The following is a 20,831-nucleotide window of genomic DNA, read 5'->3' as shown; positions in this document are numbered from 1 at the left end:
TATTTTGTATTTTTGTGGATATTAAATCTAACCACCAATGAAACAGAGTTTAATATGGCTGAAAATAGAACTTCCTTTATTTCTTAAACTGAAGGGATTTCGTATTACACGATACTGAAAACGCAGATGAATACAAATGCAAGATTAGATGAAGATGAAAATTGAAGAGAAAGTAAAAACACTTTACTATGGTGATTATTTATTATATGTGTGGTGTGCATAACGTTATGATGATAAAAGCTGTTTTCCGAAAAAAAACTTTTGTTATTGTTTAAGGTGTCATATGTCCTGTGTAAGAGATGCCAATTAGTATTAACCAATCTCAATATATGGGAAAGAAAATTATTACATTACAACAGAATGCCATGATGTATGGTAATTAAGTACACTAGACTTGATATGATTAAGAATATTTGGTAGAAAATTGCTATCTATATAAAATACCGGGTCTTTCGTCTTTCCGCCAATAGCATTACCCACGTGAAAGTCTCAGCATATATCTTTTAATACATATGAAAAATAAATAATGTTATTTATTCAATTATTAATGCGTTAAAATGATTAATGAATTAAATTTTTTATTACAGGTATAAAGATAACGAAACTAAACCCCGTTTATAATTTTATAATAAAAGTTGCCTGTCTCTTGTAAATGGTTAAAGCTATATACCAAGCTGCATCCCTCATAGTTCGGAGAAGTTCCGCAGTGGCGCTTCGGTTTGTTGTGAAGTGTGAATGTCGTTCCGCGTGTCTATGTGTATTTATGAGAATTTGTTGAGATATTGTAAGTATTGTGTATTGACAGCAGTATTTACTGTTTATCTAAAGTGTCCCCCATGTTTTGGTGAGGGTTTGAGCAAGTTGTAACGGTAACTAACCCGAGAAAATGGCCTCAATATTGCGGCAACTGTCGTCTGCAGGGGCTGGCTCCATGCTGACACTCAGGAGAGGTTACAGCATGGCCCCTGAATGAACTATAAATATATTTTGGCACTTGCTGTCTGTCAGCTTTTAACATAGCCTCGTTATCATATGCTTTTGCGTACTCAGCATGGTTCAGTGTTGCTCTTGCTGTGTCCAAGGAAAGTGTATGAACGTAATATTGCAGGCATTTAGACGACTTTAGGTCTGTCGTTCGTCGCTGTTTTCAGCTTGGTCTCCCGCCATCGGGTTAGGATGTTTTCAGAGCAAGGAAATGTCAGAACGGATTAATTTTTGTAAAATGAGTTCGGAAATATATATTTTCAGCAATTTTGCCCTTTTCTTTAGTGTTCGTTGTCGCAGGTGTGTCCTTTACATTGGTATAACGTTAGAAGCAATAGGTGTTTGGTATGACTATCCTACTAGACTGCTGCTAAGCTGGTCCGCTGGTACAGGATAGTGGTTATGCCTCTTAGATGTCGCAGGTTCGCGTCACCCTCAGGGCGATGAAAAATCACTGGCTCTTGGTAATTCTACAGTTTAGGGTCCAGATTCACTGCTCCCTTGCATATGTTTAAGTTTTCTTTCCTATTTTCAATTTCTTCTTTTGACAGATCTGCAAACAGAAGTATATTTGCTAAAAAATGAACAGTTTATCTCCTGACAAAAGCAGAGATTTTAAAAAAACAAAGGGAACAAAGCTCTGCACCTCTCGCAAATAATGTAGTGAGCGCTTAGGAACCTGGCATGGGCTATTGCTCTTCAGCAGCCTTTTTTTGATAAATCTGAAGGTAAAAGTTCATTTCCAGTCTGAACTCAATTTCCACAAGAGGGCTAGTACTAAACACTGCAAAACAGTGATTCATCTACACTGTTTTGTAGTGTTTAGCTACCCCCCAGGGGGTCTGTATATTTCACCACGATTAGTACTAGCCCCCGGGGGATCAAATGCTCCTTCAAATGTCCCTAAGTGTATTTTGCAAAATTGAAACTTTAAAAAATCCTCAATTATTTACATATATTTTATTTTTTTATTGTGATAGCCTGTTAGTTTGCAAGAGTTATGTACATTGAATATTTTTTTCATTTTTTTATGAAGATTTGAAAGATTTAAGCAGGGATGTTTGTACCAGAGACGAACATTATCCAGTCTGAAAACATGAGCAGTTTATCTGCTTACCAAAGCAGAGATTTACGATTTTCTCAAAATTCTATGGGTGTGTATCCCCCAAGACATGTTTTTGTTTATTTATGTTCCCCATTTATTCCCTTTGTTTTTATACAATCTGTGCAGATAAACTGCTCATTTTTTCATTGTTTTCCATGATTCAATAAATATTTGATAAATCTGTGTGCTGATCTTGAGTTTATGTAATGCAGTGAATTTGGACCCTAAACTGTAGGATTACCTTGCTGCGGTAGGAGGTTGAAACCAACATTCTTTGGAAGCTTGAATTTCAAGTCATTGGCTCTGTGGGCTTATTCCATGTGAATAGGTTTCATCTACTAAAATAATAATATAATAATAACAATAATAGGCCTACCTATGCAGGTTGTTGGCCTAGGTAAGCCTGCTGGTAGGCATAGGCTAATTAGGCTATGGGTACAGGTTTATTTTAGGATTAGTTCATGATAGCTACCCAAACAGGATGGGTTTTACTAGTGAGTCGGATCAATTTTCCCAAGTGCACACAATATTGTTGCAAGAGATATTTTTCCAATAGGCTAGTTTCTTTTTTTTTCAAGTGTTTCCAGTCTTTTTTTTCATGTTGATAGCAAACCACTTATTTCTATCTTTTTGTGCTCTCCCTTCTGTGCTATCCCCACCCAAAATTCAACAACCAAGCCTAGGCCTATAAATTTTAAGCAAAAGATCAGTCTGGAAATTGATGAAAAATTTGAAAAACTCCAGAATAGCAATTTATAAACTAGGATACAGCCTACCAAAACCTTTTCAAACCAAGTGTGAGTGTGAGGGCTATAGGCTAAATAACACAGTATGCAAGAATCCATCCTACTGATTTTTATTCATAAACTTGGGAATATCTGGTCTAGAAATAATTTACGAAGTTATCATTTACTGATAAAATCGAGAACAGTGTTTGTGTATTAGCAAAATTTACCCCTGAGCTATCAGAAGCTTATGCCAAACTATATGTTTTTACATCAGCATTTCCCTCTTTGCCTTTGGATGTTAAATGTGAAATGAGCTTTTTCCACCCATTGTCCTGGATTATTTGTGCTGGTGTAGGTTGTCATCTTTTCCTCTTCCCATGATTTCTCTGGCCTTTAACAGGTATTGACTGACTGTGCTAGCTCAGCTGATATGGTATTTTTATTTACTAGTAGTATCACTCTATCTCATTTTTACTGCAGCTACTCTTTCGTGGTGCTCATTCAACTCCTTCAAGGAGTTTGTTCTTGCACTACATTTCAGCCATCAAAAGTCTCTTACACTGGTATCATATAATTTATAATACAGACAACCTTTTGTGACGCCATCTGTGGTATTTGGCCTTGTAGCCAATGGCCATTTTCCATGTTGTACGTTTTCCTTTTCAGTCCTTTCCTATCCATTCCACTCATCTACTATCTTTCACCACCCATTCTTAAGATTTTGCTGTTAAAATTAGGTAAGAACAATCTTCTTGGAGCCCCTGGTTTCTGTTCTTTCGTGAAGGCTCTTTTATTACTACGATGAGCAGCCAAGGGCACATCGCTGATCCTTGATGAACATGAACAGTATCTCAAATTCTTCAGATACCTGCCACTGCCTTCACTCTTCCTTTATCAGATTTTCCTATACAGTTTTCTAGTAATCTTTTGGATGAGTGTTTTAGTGGCTGCTTTTGTTTACTTTTTACTATGGATGGTTCTGAGGCTTTTCTGTTTTCTCCTTTCCAAGAGCCCATTTAATCTTTTTATCCGTTGTGTCCTTTATTTGCCCCACATTTAGTAATTTCCTCCATTCATGTTCATTTTTTATTTGTATTTTCAGATTTATACCTCTATTCCTGTTTCTGTGTTTAATTTTAATTTACCAATTTTTGCCTTATAAATTTGTCTCTTTTACAACTTTTCCATCTTTCCACAGCCAATCCTAAATAAGTTTTATTGCCCCTCTTCTGTGTAGAGATTGTTATTCCATTCTTCCAACTCCTCTTCCCTGCCTTTGCCACCTTGCTTTCAGTCTCCTGCTTTCCCTGCACAGCATGCATTGTCATGTTCTTCCCTGACTAGGGTTGAGTGTACTTAAGAAGAGGTCAAGTAGTACAGAGCCTGAAGGACAAAAAGTTGAATAGGCTATCTAGACAAGGCCAGCTTAGCCTGACTGAAGAAGGCTAAGCCAGCTTTGCCTGACTTTAGAAGACTAAGCCAGCTTTGCCTGACTTAATATATTTTCATAGCCTAGGATAAGTGTTAGGATAGTAGGTTATACATGGGGTAGGTGAGGCCCTAGTGTACAGAGTTGAGCACCTAGCTTATATTTAGGCATAGAAAAATCCTTGATTTGTCTACTTAAAAAAATTTTGGGTGTTGTGAATTAACCTAATTGAGTAGATAAACACTGTTTGTCAAGTACTGTATATGCAGCAATGATACCATAAGCTACTGATAAAACAGTACAGATGATTCCCAAACTAGAATGTCTCTCTTGTACATTACTGTAAGGTGATTATGTTAAGCAGGACTTTGGTAAGAAAAATTTAATTCACAAAAGTAATCTTGTTGCAATATCTTAATTTGGGTTTTGTTTAGCCTGTTGTAAATTTTACAGATGATCATCTGATCAGTTGTATTTTGGGCTCGCACAACCTCCCCGTACAGAATCATTCATTACTCAATGCTCATTGTTTTATTTAGATTCAGTATATGTTGAAGCCTATGCTTGTTGCATTCGCTTCATTTGTTTTCATTACATTTATTGTAAAGATTGGTGAGAATAATTTTTATCAATTTTGTTTCAGTTCCCCCCCCCAAGTTATGCTGAATCTGTAATTACTCTTTATTTTATTTGAAATATAGGCTAAAGCTACAGTATTGATATTTCAAACTTATGAAAATCATTGAGTGGTTAAGTGCTCGTGTTCTGTCATAATGGAAAGGAAAAAGAGTGTTCGCTTTTCTCCAACTAGTCTTCCTCCTCTTCCTCCAAAAAGGTATAGCCTATTTGTTTGAATGTGGATGCTATAGTATTTCCAAACCTTCTTGTTGTTTTGGGCAGGCCAAGGGTGGGAAGTGGTGCTACCAAATCAAACGTTTTCAATCAATTTATTTAGTATTTGAAAGCACTATAGACCTAAAACCTGCTAAAATAATCGTTGCCAGATACTCTTTTTATCATATTAAGACCTTTCGTAATATTTTGCCCATGGTAACGATGCAGACACTGCTTTTTTTCTTAAACGTGGCACAGAGTTTGAGCTGCGTTGCCATTTCTCTTAAAGGAGTCACGTTCAACCTAAGCTGCCCTCGGGGCAGGTAGAGGTCAAATTCGGATTTAGAAAAATGATGAGTATGGGAATAAAAAATCCCTATTATTTTAACTAAAATAATACAGAGTTGTGTAGAGTATTTTAAACTACAAAGCGGGTAGTGTGTGTGAAATTAGAATACCTTTATTTGCATGAAAGGGAAAAAAATTATATATCATTGATGTAGGGAGAACACACACACACACAAAAGTCTTTATTGCAGTATACCTCTTTTCTTTCTATCTTCAATAATTTCAAATGAAATTATGAAAATATCTTGTTACAAGTTAGATGATGTTTTGCACTCTTTCTTTTGATCTTGTTGTATCTTAAAGTACAGATTCCTTAAGGGGATTTACCATGGATGTATTGGAGAGTGGGAGCAAACCGAGATTACTATTGCTCCTAAGGGCAAGGATCAAAAAGGAATAAGCACTGTCACTTCCAATGAAGTGCATTTGGCAGCATAGGAGGAAATGCCTAAAACCCTTAGAAGGATTGGAAACAGTACAGCTTATTTCATGTTTTCTAGGGTAGAATTCCCACTTATGTTTTCATTGACCATATGTATACTAACATAGTCCTAACATATACATTAGTACCCATATGCCATCTGGCAGCATAATGTTGCTTGTCTCTGTAATTGACGTCTGGTACTGCAAAGTGATGCAAGTATTTTGATGTATGGTAGTTAGGATTTGATGTTGCTGATTTTTTAACTAATTGGTTTGAGTATTTTAGAATATATCATCTAAATTTATTGTAAGTTGTCTTAAGTAATGTGCTTTACATTTGTGAAAAGGTTGCATTTTATACAGTAGTGAGTATTCTTTCATGTAGAGGTGAAGTTGTTGTCATTGGTTGTATCTTGTCTTTTATTGTTTCAGTACTGTATGCCTTTAATGTTTGATTTTGCAGAATGGTACAGTTTATATTCTTCCTTGAAAAAGTTAGCATACTGCACACATGTAAGCAATAGCTACTGGGGTAATTTGTGGTTCATCTTGAAAGGTGATTGATTGGTTTATGGTTGCTAAAACTGGTGTTGCAACATCTAGGCTATTGATGACGATTGTCTTGAAAGGTCTGTGTGTTCTTAGGTATCACCATACTGTATTTCTATTTTAAGAAGTTCTTGCCACTTATGGTGTAAAGTTCACAGATACTCTTTTCCTTTGCGTGTGTTTGTGAGTGGTTTTTTCATGAGTTATAAATTGCTTATGAAATATTGTTTTGTACCCCACTTTTTAATTTAATCTTGCCCAACACAGACTACAACAGTCATTTATAGTTAAGGAGATAATCTGTTCATGCCTTATAATAGATTTCAGTAATTCCCCTTGCGCTTAACCCTAAGGCCTGGTATTCACGCTCAGGTTTACCTGTCAGTTCACTGGCGACCTTTCGACGGATGATCGTCCACATGAAAAGAGTAGAACTGTCAGTTGGACATTATCTCGAGGTCATCATCCTCAGTTCTTACCTTGCCTTCGTTGTAGCAACACTATATGGCACCTATGGAAACCCCTCTGGGCGATGAGGAGGTGGAGTTATATAGATTAATTGCTGTGGCAATTCACTCAGTAATAGTAAAGAAACAAAAAGGCATAAAAGAGTGTTGTCTGAATATTGCTTATTAATTAATGCAAGAGTTCAAATTAGAACCTGGTGGTTGGTTCACTTAGTTATGACATGGACCCCAAAGTCTACTTTCAATAGTAACATTTTCATAATAAGGCAGGACACTTGCCTAGGCCTATACCAAATTATCTGTATCACACGGGCCTACAAATACCGCTGCAGGGTCTAACAATGAAATGAATTAGGATTATACATGTTTTATATTCTGGTCAAAGAGGCTGAGATCCTTCCCAGGCGAAACCAGTTCACACATGCAAGCAGTTGTCAGTTGGTAGGAAGAACTTTAGGTAATTCCATCAGTTCATCCGTTTTGTAAGAGGACTGACTCCACCCATAAACTGTCATCTACACGTAAGTTTTAACACCAGATTCGAGGAATTGACAGAAGAACTGACAGGTAAAGATTTGTCAAGTAATTAAAGAAGATTTGGGAATGCTGAAAGTTTATGAAACTCATAGGTGTGAATACCCTGCTTAATACAGTACTCAAAAATGAGAGTAATGATTAATGCCAGCTTTTGTATATAGGCTATATACAGTATTAATGTCCTTGCACCCATTAAATTTACCTTCCGGACAAGACGTAATGTAAAATGTTATTTGTTATACTAAAGAAGATGCTAGGAAAGTTTGTATTGTATAAATGTATAAAATTCTTGAATAATTTACCATGGCCTAAGATAGTTTTCTTTTCTTTACAGTGTACGTAGTTTCCATGTGATGGAAGCCATAGGTCTAGATCTAGGTGGAAATATAAACTATCTACAGGTAAGTTTTAATCAGTGTATTTAGGAATTCCATTTTATTGCTTATAGACTTTAGACTAAATGGTTTCTACAGGTATAGTAGAAGTCTTTTCATACAACAATACGTCAGGCTGACACAACCTTACTTAAGGACTGAAGCCTAACTTACCCTGTGGAAGAGTTGCCTCTTCCGTATGCTATTCCCAAGGGTCGTGACCAGCTGAAAAGATTTTATACTTTTTTATGGTAACTTAATTCCTAATATGATTTTTGTATTACTGAACGACTAATTTGGAAGTTAACGTTGTAAAGAAAGTTTTTTATATTGGCTTGTCTACCTTCTTATGTTTACAATCAGTCATTGGTTAAATGTTATGGTCGATTAGAATTGGCCTGGTATTTATAGTTTTGCTCTTGAAGACTTGGTCAGCTGTATTTAAAATGCTGCCTTTAGATGAAGATGACTTCAGTTATTGAGGATATTTTTATATTGTCAAATCTCTACATTAAGATGCATATCTGAATATGCACTTACTCTTCACTGTTTTGATATGTTTTTTTTTTAAATTTCTGAGGGGTAACAGTTCATCATTATAGAATAAAGTGATCTTCCCCTTATAGGTAAATTTCATTGCATTTTATAATGAGAGCAATGGCACTGCAATATACTGATACTGTAGTGTGTGTATGTTTGTGACTTGCCGAGATTTTATTGCGGGTATATTTTTGCAGTTTATTAAGAAATATTCCTTGGTAAATATTGTTTTAACAGTATAGTGGAGTACATACATGCTCCAGTTACCCAAACTGTATTCTTGTGTAGTTTTTCACTTTTTAACTCCTGTACTTAATACTGTAGCTTACACCAAAGAACATGCCACTGACAAACTACTTTACTGTTTCTTAATATCCATCTTTGTTTTGGGCATTGACTTTGGCTCTCTGCTGGCTTATCTTGCTATCTTACTGATGTTGTCATTATATGCTTGCCACCTCAGAGAATCTTTTGCGAAGTATTGATATCTCTGAGGCCAGTATGATAAAAGACTTTTACTAATTTCGTTAGGTTTAGTGACAACAGTTTATAGTACAGTACTGATCAGTCTTCAGTTTTTGGCGCTCTCTCTCTCTCTCTCTCTCTCTCTCTCTCTCTCTCTCTCTCTCTCTCTCTCTCTCTCTCTCTCAGTGGATTCTGTCTACTTTTTTCTGTCTTTAATATCGCAGCCCTCCTTATTTCTTCATCCTTCACTTCCCAGCAGTGTTAGTTGCATTTGGTCATACATTTGCCATCCCTGATCTGAGCATCGGTAGGTGGAGATCCCATTGTTTGGGTTCATTTTCATGAAGGCAGAATACCTCAACCTTGTAACATCTTTTCAATTTTGTAGCTTTTGTTGAAAAGAAAATGGATTTTGCTGTCACAAGATTTTCTTAGTTTTATGTATGCCATTTTTTGTTCACTTGGAATATTATTCCAAAGACTGTACAGGAAAAAAATCATAGGGATTTCTGTAATCACTAAACATGTCTTACATCCCTAGGTTGACTTTTTAACTGTAGCAAGGTGTCTTGAATGGCTCTTTGGTAGTCAATCATCCTTTAAGCTGAAGGAGGGTCCATCTTTCTCATACTGTTCTGTATGGGCGTTTGAATCTTTCTTTTTGCTACTGCCAGATATAATTCTCAGCTAGTGATTTTCTAAAAATAAAATTGCTATATTCTTTAAGTGCTAATTTTGATTTATTTATACTAATTCTTTAATTTAGACAAGAACGAGAATGGTTTATGGTTAGTACCTCGTGTATATGTCGTGGGTTTTTAAGAAAATTATGTTTTGATTAATGAAGACCGCTTTTCCATTAGTAATGAAAATTAGTATTTATGTAGTCTACAGGTCATAATGAAAAACTTAAAGCATGCATTTAAAGTGAGTATTGCATTTATGAGTTTAACAAGTGTCAAGGATTTTATGCTGTGCATTTGTAGCAGCGTCTAGTGAAGCACACCTAAGTGTACAGCAGGGAGCTATTTTACTCCTTATACTGTTCTTTGGCCTGTTTCCATGTCTTTGACTGGTGTAGTAGACCTAGAGAGAGAATTTACTCTAGTGTAGTGGCTGATTGCCAAGTTATCTTGCACAAGATGCCAGGAGGTGACTAAGTCAGTATTGTGAAGTAGTGGCATGTATTGATAGTACAGTTATTAACAGTGTTGCTGTTTTTGTGGAATGGTTTTAAGTGTTTGATGAATTTCAACTGTTTCATTCTTCTGAACTCCAGACAGCTACATAATGTGTTTCCAGAATTATTTTCCCAGGTTGGTGACTAAAGTGTTAGACTGGTATGCTTTTTATAGAGTCCTTTTAACTGCAGTTTTGTTTCTGTCATTTACCTTTCATCTGTCTTTACTTTCATACCAATTGGGTCTCCAACTTTAGTGTGAGCTCAGAGTTAAAATGTTTATTGGCACCTCATATGCAAAGGTTATAGAATCTCGGTTACAGATGCATGGGATCTTCATAGAAAAGATTACTGGAAGTGGTGGTTTCATTTTTCTAAAAAATATTATTATTATTTAGCACTGTCCAGTGGCAGGGTTTTTTTATTCCATTTAATTTAGTAACTTCCTCTTGACAATACTACTTTTGCCAATTTTCATTAAGGTTAAATTGACCTGTGATAGTGCACTACGGTACTTTGAAACATAATGTACCATTTCTATAGTTGTATAGACAGATTTTATGTGCATTGACTATATGCTTATGTGATGATTTATTTTATTCTGACTTTTCTTGTGTGACTGGGGCATAGTTTGTGGCGTCTTATCAAGCATTTTAATGCTTATTACCATTGTTGCATAGAAATGTTTGCTCACCTTGAATGGTATAATTTGAAAGCTCTGTTGCTTTTCATTGTTGCCAGTTTTTCAGTTAATCCTTCCATTTTTAAGGTGGTAGGTTTCAAATGATTTCATATAGTTTTGCCATTTGGATGACATCTTACATTGAAAGATTGCTTAATTTGGTGGTTCTCAGGTGTACCCCTTTTACTTTGCCATTACAGTATCTTGTTCCATTGTTTGATTTTAATCTCCTGTTAAGACAATTGAAACAGGATCAAAATTGCAAAGCATTTTTTCGGTGATGTATGAATAGTTTATTTAAAATATAAAAGTGTATTCCAAGTCAAGATTTGATAAATAGGGGTAATTTTTATATGCAGGTTTTATTAAGGATTGGTTCTTTTCTTGTGATATCCTCTTTTTTGCAGCACTGAGGGAACATTATTGGATTTATTGGCCTTGAGACTTTCAAGAGTCCTTTATCTTAGGTGAAGTGATATACTTTATTATAGTGTGTTTTGTCATGGAGAGGCAGTGTCTCTTCTGATCGTAGATTTCAGGTGACCAAATAAACATTTGTGAAATTTCAAAGGAGATGGTTTTTTTTATGCCTTTTTTGGTACCTGTAGTACGGTAAAATGATTTGCATCTTGTGAAATTTACCATGTATCCTTTAGAGGCCTTGGTGCCACATACATGTAATTGTGTCAGATCAGGATAAATTACTGGTAACCAAGTAAAAACAGTTATAAATATGTAACTAAATCCTCTGCATAGTTAGTTCATCCTTATGAATTTACAGTGTGGTTTCATGGCAAAGACTTGACAGTTAGGGTTGGTGTGGATAGGATAAGCTATTCCTGGAAAGTCCTTTAAAGGTATTCTTAGCTGGAATCATGTGTCAGTCTAACAAGGTTGGTTTTCTTTTGTATACAGTACTGTATATTTTTTAATACAAAAGACAATTGTTAACTGTTCTCTTGTATTTCCCAATTACAGGATTTAACCGTTACCACAGATGGAAGCAATCTTCTGGACATCATCGACCAAAATGTCCCTGGATACCACAGGGTCACCAAAACGGATCCTTTTCAGGATCCGTTGGATGATGAGCCGTAAGTAGACGACAAGTTGAGTTCTAAATTTCTTAATTTTTTTTGTCTGAGGATCCAATTGTTAATTTTTTCTACAGTGAAGTAAATTGGCACTTTTATATACCAATTTCCACAAACAAGTAAGTTGGCACTTATCTACCCATGCAGATTTTGCTGCATGCACCGCCAGCATTTCTTGACCCCTGTCTCAGGGGTTGGGGGTGGATTTGGGTCGGTGACCTCTGCCGTGTGCGAAACGGCCTCCTTGGATCTGTCCCCAATATTACTGAAGACTTCCAGAAGATGTACAGTGACTGGCAGCAACACCTGGGGTCACTGCAGGTAATACAACCAGATGGATTTATACACAGTAGATTACAGATTTTTAATTCAATGTTGTGCATGCAAAGGATGTTCTTTTGTAAGGGTAAGCACATACTATGTTTTGGTTGGTTTTTGGTAGTGCTGTGTTTTAACTTTATTTTAAATTCACGCAGTAACACCTTGGCTTAACAGGCTTCTGTTCTTATCAGCTACATTAACATTATTTTAAATTCACGCAGTAACACCTTGGCTTAACAGGCTTCTGTTCTTATCAGCTACATTAACATCATTATTTTCTGGTATGATTTATTTTAAGATTCGATACAAAGTATGAAGTACAGGTTCGTTTAGGATAGGGACTATGGGGAATTGCTCTTAGCCTTAAGAGATCTTGAAAATATTCAAGTGCAGGCCATGCAGAAATATAGGATCTTCGTTACTTATCAGCAAGCCAGAACCCAAGGCGTCTGTTAAGTTGAGGAGCTTGCGTAAATTTAAGATAGTAATGGTACTGCTATTGGCTATTTATTAATTGATTTGTCAGTAATGGGCCAGTAACAGATAACAGTATACTTTCTGACAAGAAAAGTTGTAAATTTATAGGCTTGCAAGGACAGTGCACAAGTAATCTGATCTTCAAGAAGCCATTTTAGGATAAGCGTCGTTTCTGGTAATGCCTGACCTGTGTCATTTTTTAGGGTAATTTTAGGTTGTTTTTCGTTATTGTAAGAAATTTTAATGGATGAAAGTTTATAATTTATTTATAGTTGTGGTCCATCATTTAGGATGGCCACGGCAGAATTCAATTTCCATTTAGCTAGTTAATATACCCTTCCATCAGTAGATCACCTACACTTATAGTTGGTGATATTGCCAAGACGTTGCATTTTGCATGGGGTGAAGTTTTAATCTCGTGTCTTTATACTGAGATAAAATTATTTTTCTTAACTGTACATATTAGTGCAATGAGTTTTTAATTTGTTGTAAGGGCAAGTCTAAGTACGTACGTAAATGTTCAGAGCACGGTATTTCATCTCGGCGGAACTTTTTTCTTTCTAACTGGTGTTAGTCATTCTTAATATTATTATTTGTATTTATTTTTTTTAAACTTCGGCCGTACTGTGAAAGTGGTTTATGTTGGAGAGTTGAGCTGCATATACTGTAGTTAGAAAATGTTGATTGGGTTGTTGAGTTTCCGAACGGGTTAGTAAATACATGACATCGTTCTTTGCGGTGGCAGATGATGCAGGAGTTGCTCTCGATATCTGTTCTTATATGAAAGTTAAGAATTAGATGATTTTAAAAGTGGTTGATACGTCGTCTCTGTGAAATATGGTATATAGTTATCGTAGCGATAACAATTATATGCATAGAAAGTTTATTACACTTGAAACGGTCTTAATAGAATAACACCATCATCTACTTTTTTCAAATGAATTGTGTTTCCCAATTCATTGCGGGGTTCAACTAGGGTATGGATCGACGGTTTGAATGCCCCCTCTCTCTCTCTCTCTCTCTCTCTCTCTCTCCTTGGGAGTACGGAGCTGAGAATATATTTTGCGTGACTGCCAACCACTCTTCCTTTATAAATGGATGCCAAGTGTCACACGGGGTTTGGCCATTATCGTGGCAACCTGTCGTCCCGTGACTGGTAATGGGCGAGGGTGGCATGCGTTCTCTTCCTCCTCGCCTCCGATGTATTATATCTGTGCCGTCTGGTATCTCGCTTCCCTGGCTTGCACGAACGAACCGACACGAGTAAACGGGGAAGGGAAAACGGGTTCGTGGCGTTCGTGTGTCTGAAAACCTCGGTGTGTGTTCAAATGTATTGAAAATAGCTTGGTTTCTTGTGTGCGTTCCTATTTCTGTTAATAAGTACCTTTTTTTTGTGAGTAAGTCTTACCACTGCTGCTGAGGTTAATGCGCGATGTAGCTATTTTCTCCAGCAGTTCGAATCATACATATTCTTCGGAACAAATATGATAACCTAATCTCGCGCTTAAAGGGACACCAAAAAAAGATGCATCTAGCAAGAATGGAATTTCCTTTGCCCGAGTGGCTCTCACACTGATTTGCCCGTTGGGATGTTTTTATTAGAGAAATTTATATTGCAAGCAGTTGTTTGAGCTTATTTGCTTTTGTACAAGAACTAGGTTTGTACTTTTTGTAATTGTTAATGTTCCAGTTTATTTTTTAGTACATTATTGTATATTAGATTTTACCTATAAAAATAAAGATAGAAAAGAGACATTAGCAAAGGATTTCGATAAAGATGCTCAATTCGAAGCATCTATGACTTTGCGTGTGTTTGTGTGTGTGCTTGCCAACTTCGCTGGAAATAAATTTGCCTGAAAGAACGCACGTGACTAAGGAAGCTTGTAGGACCTTTTTTGAAACTGCAAGAGTCTCTAAGAGAGAGAGAGAGGCGCTTCTCTTAGATGATATAACCGGACAAGGATTAGTTCCTTACAACCACTCTTGCTGAACTACGGATGCACATAACATGCCATATCACACACACACACACACACACACACACACACACACACACACACATATATATATATATATATATATATATATATATATATATATGTATATATATATATATATATTATACTTTTATATAGGTATATATAATACGGTTTTGACAATATCTTTATGGCTAGTGTGGTAGATAGTATATATATACTTATGGGATAGTATACAAAGACAAACCATAGGTGATGTGTGAATTTATATATATATATATATATATATATATATATATATATATATATATATATATATATATATATATATATATATATATATATAAACATCTACCATATAGTAGTTTTGATTTGAGTTAAACTGATGAAAACTTGAAGGAAAGAAGTAACCTTGTGGACATCCGCGTAGGAAAGGTTCACTGACACTTTGTTAGAAATACGGCAGGTGTTACGCAACACTGCTAGAAGTTGTTCAAAAAGCAGTCTCCTCCTCCATCAGCTCTGCTTAATGCTCTCCGTTAATGGTAGTAGCTGATCGCATCCCATAGGTCGTTTTCGCCCGGCTCATATTGTTTATATCTCATGGGAGTTCGACGTTTGTGTGCTGCGAAATTTTCTATGATAAGTTCATTGATGTAATGTATTTAGCTGAATAGGTTTTATTTGATTTGTTTGGTAGTGAGTGCAAGTGCTTACTGCATATTATTCTCTCTCTCTCTCTCTCTCTCTCTCTCTCGTTTTAACGAAAGATGGTATGCGAGTTGACGCAGACAGCAGATTATTTGGAATCGTATATTTTTCAATCTGGTACGCCATTCAGTAAGGCGGTGCTACCGCATTGTACATTATTACGCAGGTGTGGTTTTCCAATGTACTTCCAAACCAGAACCCCCGTGGAAAGCTTCTTCATCTTAATGAAACCATTTTTATTCCCAAGTGCTCCGTATTTAACAAGAGGATATTATTTTCATCATGGATAAACATTTCACTCCGCATTTCAGAAGAGCTCTTCTGAATTCAAGATTTTTTTTTATTTGCCTGGATCAGTGACCTGAAATAAGTGTCTTTGCTTTGATGTAGCATTATTTCTGAGTTTTTATTTTAATTCGCTACTATATAACTGTTGTTATGTTTCATTTTTTCCCATTCTTTAACACATTTAATCCACTGTAAAGGATACCTATGCCTCCATGTTTGGTGAAAGGGGTCTTATCTGGATCGGAAATGCACGAGCATTGTTTTGTAAACACCTGCAGAAAGATTGGAGGTTTGTGCGGAAATTCTTGTAAACAACTCAAGGGGAAAAAAAATTGTCATTTTCCTTAGGGTAGGCGACGTCATCGATTGACAGATTTGTTTGTGACAACTAAACTATAATGGTTCATAGGTGGTTGTGACATCTATGTGCCATTATAGTTTAGTTGGCATCTTTTGACACTCCATTATTTTTGTTTGAATTTTCTCCCTTCAGGCAGCCTTATAAATGATGACCCATTTGTGAAAAGATCACCTCTTTAGCTTGCCGCCTATGCCTGCGAATAGTGTGCAGATACGAATGCAAACAAATTTACGGTATTTATTATAATTATGTGAAGAAATAGTCTTTATAATAATGAGCGGTCAGATTTTCAAAAGTAAATCGTGTTGGTGACATCCGTTTTTCTTTAAAGTGTTTTGAGAAATGTATAGTGAAATGATAATACTCTTAACATAGTTCAAGGAACTTGTGGTTTAAGGTTTAGATGAAGTTTAACAACGTTTCAAGATGAGATTGTACTTATCGTTGGTACGGCCATTTAACGAGGTTATGGGAAATTGTAACGCCTTACGAAGTTGATGCAAAGCAGTCCTTTCAGTGTATGTATATCGCATATTGTGTTGTTGCCAGGTTATTTATAAATGACCTCCAAGGGGGTAGAGGTCACCCAAAGGTGAAGGGAATGGTTATATTCCCTGAAATTGGAGTCTAAGTGGTTATTTTCGAAGACCAAAAATATGTTCAATACGCTAACGATGGATATAATGTTATGGTAATCAAATTTTGTTTTATCAGAAAGGACTTAGATAGGCTACTGTACCCGGTAAGTCATGGTTCACGCTCCCCGACATGCCGCAAGAATGAGGAACCAATTCTCTCTCTCTCTCTCTCTCTCTCTCTCTCTCTCTCTCAACGATGATTAGGAAAGAATATGACAAGATTTAATCGACTTGGTTGCGTTATTGCTCGCGAGGTGGTCCCTCTCGTCCCGTGGAAAACCGCAGCATTGGAAAACGATACAAAATTAGTTACAAGAGTCGCAACGGTCAGTTATTCTTAGTTAGAGACGACTGTCTGTTTGCTTTGTGACTCCCTTAACGCTTAATTATCAAGACGCGATTAGATTGTATTCAAATGTTTGAGGAGTCTAGGCCAGGCTATCAGTGTAAACACATACCTACACGCACACACACATCCATGCTTACACACACACACACACACACACATCCATGCTTACTTGGGCTTGTCTGCTACAAGAGTTGATTACACAGCCTTACGAATATTATAAAAAATTTGGGGGTCCCCTCGAAATAACTGAAAGGGAATGTGGACTGGGCATTGTGCCAGGGAAACATTTCCAACGTTTGTAAGTATATTTATCGCGTTATATCGGGAGCCACGTGATGTAGCCCTGATGCCAGCAGGTCTCTCTGTCGGGGCAACCTGTTAGATTGTGTGTAATCTTTCAACTTTTGTCTGGTTTTGGAGTATCGTATTTATAATTTAAGAATCTCTCCATCTCATTGTGTCCATTAGTTTTCGGGTTTTATTTAATTTAATAATGTAATATATGTAATCCTATTTCTCCTGCTCTTGGGACTAAAGCCGGCTGCTTAATATATGACATAACCAAAGCAGGGAGGGAGCTAGTATGTTGCATGTACCGGGCGCCAAGACGAGTATTATTTTCGAAGTTGCCGGTTCTTAAAAGAAAAAAAAAAACGTTTCACGCTCTTCGTCCGGTGTGTGTTAGGTGGTGTATTTGAAACTTCTCTCTTCTCCCCCCGGCTCTTTCAGAGGCCTGTGGGTTGCGATTGGCATTTAGGTGTAGCCGTGATATGGAGAGTACTTTAGCTCGGGTTAGCGTTCTTTTAAAGTTGTCCTTGTTGGGTTCACTTTGCTTTTAAAAGGGCAGGACTGCTTTAAGTTGTGAACGTCACACGCTTGCCCTTGCAAGTTATTTGACTTTCGGGTTTATACCATGTGACTGTGTTCTATTTAGGTGGTAGAGATAGAATAAAGACGGTTAGAATACGATTACAAGCATGACGGTGTTGGCGTTCACTGGAGTTCTTTTAAATCTGTCTTGGTATATCAGTGGTTTGCTCATCCCTTAACTTTAATTACTTAACCCGTGAGTTCCTCTGCGTCTCCCCCAGTCACATATCTAGTATCTGCATCTCTCCCCTCCCAACACGCTAGCCAGGGGCCGTCTCTGACAGCTTGGACGAATGACACCATCTTTCTCACTATAACAGATTTTCTTTCAGGGCGCTGACTCAGACAGGCTTCCATATAATACATCTTTTCATTCCGCAGGTCCACCCTCGTATCCCTAAGCCCCTCTTTTTACTATTTGTTAGCTTAAAGTCTACTACTTTCTCATCCAGTAGCTTTCTCCAGCTTCATTGATCAGACTCCAGTCAGTTCTACTATTTGTTAGCTTAAAGTCTACTACTTTCTCATCGAATAGCTTTCTCCAACTTCACTGATCAGATTCCAGTCAGTTCAGTAGAGAGAGAGAGAGAGAGAGAGAGAGAGAGAGAGAGAGAGAGAGAGAGAGAGAGAGAGAGAGAGAGTGTGTGTTTCGTGAATGGAAAATCTCTCTTGTCAAGGTGATCTATTATATCTCTTGCCTTGGCTGTTCAATTGCTAGTCTCGCGTGTGAAGCATCAAGTGACTTGTAAAAAAGACAGCAAGAGCCCTGACGAACTGGTTAATATCAAGGTACAAGATACATTCATGCGTTGGGTCGTAAATTTTTATGTTGTCCCCTTTCATGCAGTTAATCAGGATAAGTTTATTCCAGGTATTAAGTCAGTCTGTTTTTAATCAGCAATTCGGGGTATTGTTTTAATGAAATTTCCTCCGCACGAATTCAGATGAGCGTTTGGGTTTCACTTAAAAGTAAACTATTAAAAAGTTAGCCTGTTTTATGTCGCTCAAGAGCTGTATAATATACAATATGTAGGTATCCTTTTTCGTTTTCCTATTGCCAAGCATTCGTTGTAGAGTTTCGATACTGTTCATTAAGCTTTTGTCTCGTTCTGAATGATTTTATATTTTTGCCCGTCATCTAGCCGAGTAAACCGCAGAAGTAAGTTTGGCACCTTAGTGGTGGTTGGCAGCGTGGCGGAAGTCGATTTTTTTTTATGTACACACAGATTAAATAGCTTATTATTATTATTATTATTATTATTATTATTATTATTATTATTATTATTATTATTATTATTATCCAGAAGATGAAACCTATTCATATGGAACAAACCCACAGGGGCCATTGACATGAAATTCAAGCTTTCAAAGAGTATGGTGTTCATTAGGAAGAAGTAAGAGGAGGCAAAAGGAAATACAAAAGGAAGAGATCCCACCTATAGAAAAAGAAGAGAAATAAATTAATAGATAGATAAAAAATGTATTAAAATGCAAAGAGAAGAGTATTAGAGTAGTATTGCATTACATCTTCGCTTGAACTTCTGAAGTTCCAATTGCACAACATCCTTTGGGAGGCTGTTCCACAGTCCAACGGTTTGAGGAATGAAGGGCCTCTGGATCTGATTCATGACTCGCACGGTGTAGAGAGTTCTCTAGTTTCACTTGCGTGAATGAGTATCGACGAGTTTTCATGTAGAATCCGACTGAGCGTCGGAGGGTGGGCGGTACAGGTATTCTTTTGACGCTTCCAGGGGTCCCTTTCGTTCAAGGCCGCCAGGAGTTGGTGACCATGCAGAGGTTTTTTGGTGGAAGTAACCCGTTCAGTACCTTGAAAATTCCGTCTCTTTGACGAATACGAAATTTATTGCGTGATCTCTGTCGAGAAACAAAGGGTGGGGAGAGACTGGATGGGTCATTTTGTCATTCATTCGGATAATATTTTTATATTTGTGTCGTTTATATGGATGTGAGGAGTCTGGGCCAAATTCTCACTGGGTCTCCTCGGTAGTGTAGTAGATACTGCGTCATCTCCTTGTTTTGATTTCTTTGGTTCATACGGGAAGCTCTGAAAGAACTCACTGGTTATAGTTAGCCTGTGTCATTTTGCAAAAAGGGAATTCACTTTGAGTAACCACGAAGCTCTTAATCATCTCTGCCCACGGATTTATCTGGAGGTTGTGTTTGTTTGCGTTTGACCTCGAGATAACTCAATTACTAACAGATTATTTTTATTTTTGTTTTTGCTTGGTGTTATGCTCCGAGTGCTTTCTGTTGATTGATGGACTCAGATTTCTCATTGGGTGTAAAGAATGAGATACGACGCTTATGGTACGATCTGGGGTGCACCTTGGTCCGTGGAGAGTGGTGTCGATCGCTTTCCTCTTCCTCCTCGGCTTCGATGGGAAAGTGACAAGTACCCGCCCGCTCCCCCTAAGGTTTTGGGTTTGTCGGTTGGGATTTGTGTTCTTAGAAGGGGGCCGTGCGTCATGTACTCATCCCGAGAGAGAGAGAGAGAGAGAGAGAGAGAGAGAGAGAGAGAGAGAGAGAGAGAGAGAGAGAGAGGATGAACAACACCGCTGCTTGTCAGTTAAATTTTGTTTTTGGCATGACCGACTCTATTTCACAAACCCTGCTTTCTTTGTTGCTTTGAGCCTGTGATGTCAGAACCGTGGAATTTCTGCGCCCGTGTTTCTTAAGGAAAACTCTCTCTCTCTCTCTCTCTCTCTCTCTCTCAAAATAAGTAGTTCTGCTTCTGTCACAAATTTACCACCAAGACAAAGTTGAAGTTACACACAAAAGGAATGTATTGAGAGAGAGAGAGAGAGAGAGAGAGAGAGAGAGAGAGAGAGAGAAACACTCTCTGTAGAAGCTAAGAAACTTTGTGATAGATATCGAGACGGTCAGCCAGTTTTTACCGCATTTACTTACCTATCTTAGTTGCTGTTAACTTGCGACCAAAGTACCATGTTTATAGATTCTCTCTCTCTCTCTCTCTCTCTCTCGTTAAGGATTAGATTATTTCAACGATGCCAAGTATTATGAATCCGAAAAACCTGGTCGTTTTTATGGCTCGTCGCTTGTCAGTGAGCATCTGTGAAGAT

The 20,831-nt window shown here is 37.2% G+C and overlaps 1 protein-coding gene across 1 annotated transcript in view; it reads left to right on the top strand.

The window, feature by feature from the left end:
* Positions 1-681: 681 nt before the first annotated feature.
* Positions 682-20,831, top strand: part of LOC136851022 (uncharacterized) — an 87,730-nt gene continuing 67,580 nt past the window's right edge. The window contains exons 1-5 of the mRNA XM_067124996.1: positions 682-784; positions 4,948-5,081; positions 7,739-7,805; positions 11,624-11,739; positions 11,887-12,060. Coding sequence (XP_066981097.1) covers positions 5,020-5,081; positions 7,739-7,805; positions 11,624-11,739; positions 11,887-12,060 — 419 coding nt within the window. The 5' untranslated portion in view covers positions 682-784; positions 4,948-5,019. The remainder of the gene's footprint in view (positions 785-4,947; positions 5,082-7,738; positions 7,806-11,623; positions 11,740-11,886; positions 12,061-20,831) is intronic.

The sequence above is a fragment of the Macrobrachium rosenbergii genome, chromosome 23 (assembly GCF_040412425.1).
Source record: "Macrobrachium rosenbergii isolate ZJJX-2024 chromosome 23, ASM4041242v1, whole genome shotgun sequence".
NCBI classification, from domain to species: Eukaryota; Metazoa; Arthropoda; class Malacostraca; order Decapoda; family Palaemonidae; genus Macrobrachium; species Macrobrachium rosenbergii.
The sequence above is the reverse complement of the archived record's forward strand: the minus strand, read 5'-3'. Positions and strand labels throughout refer to the sequence as shown.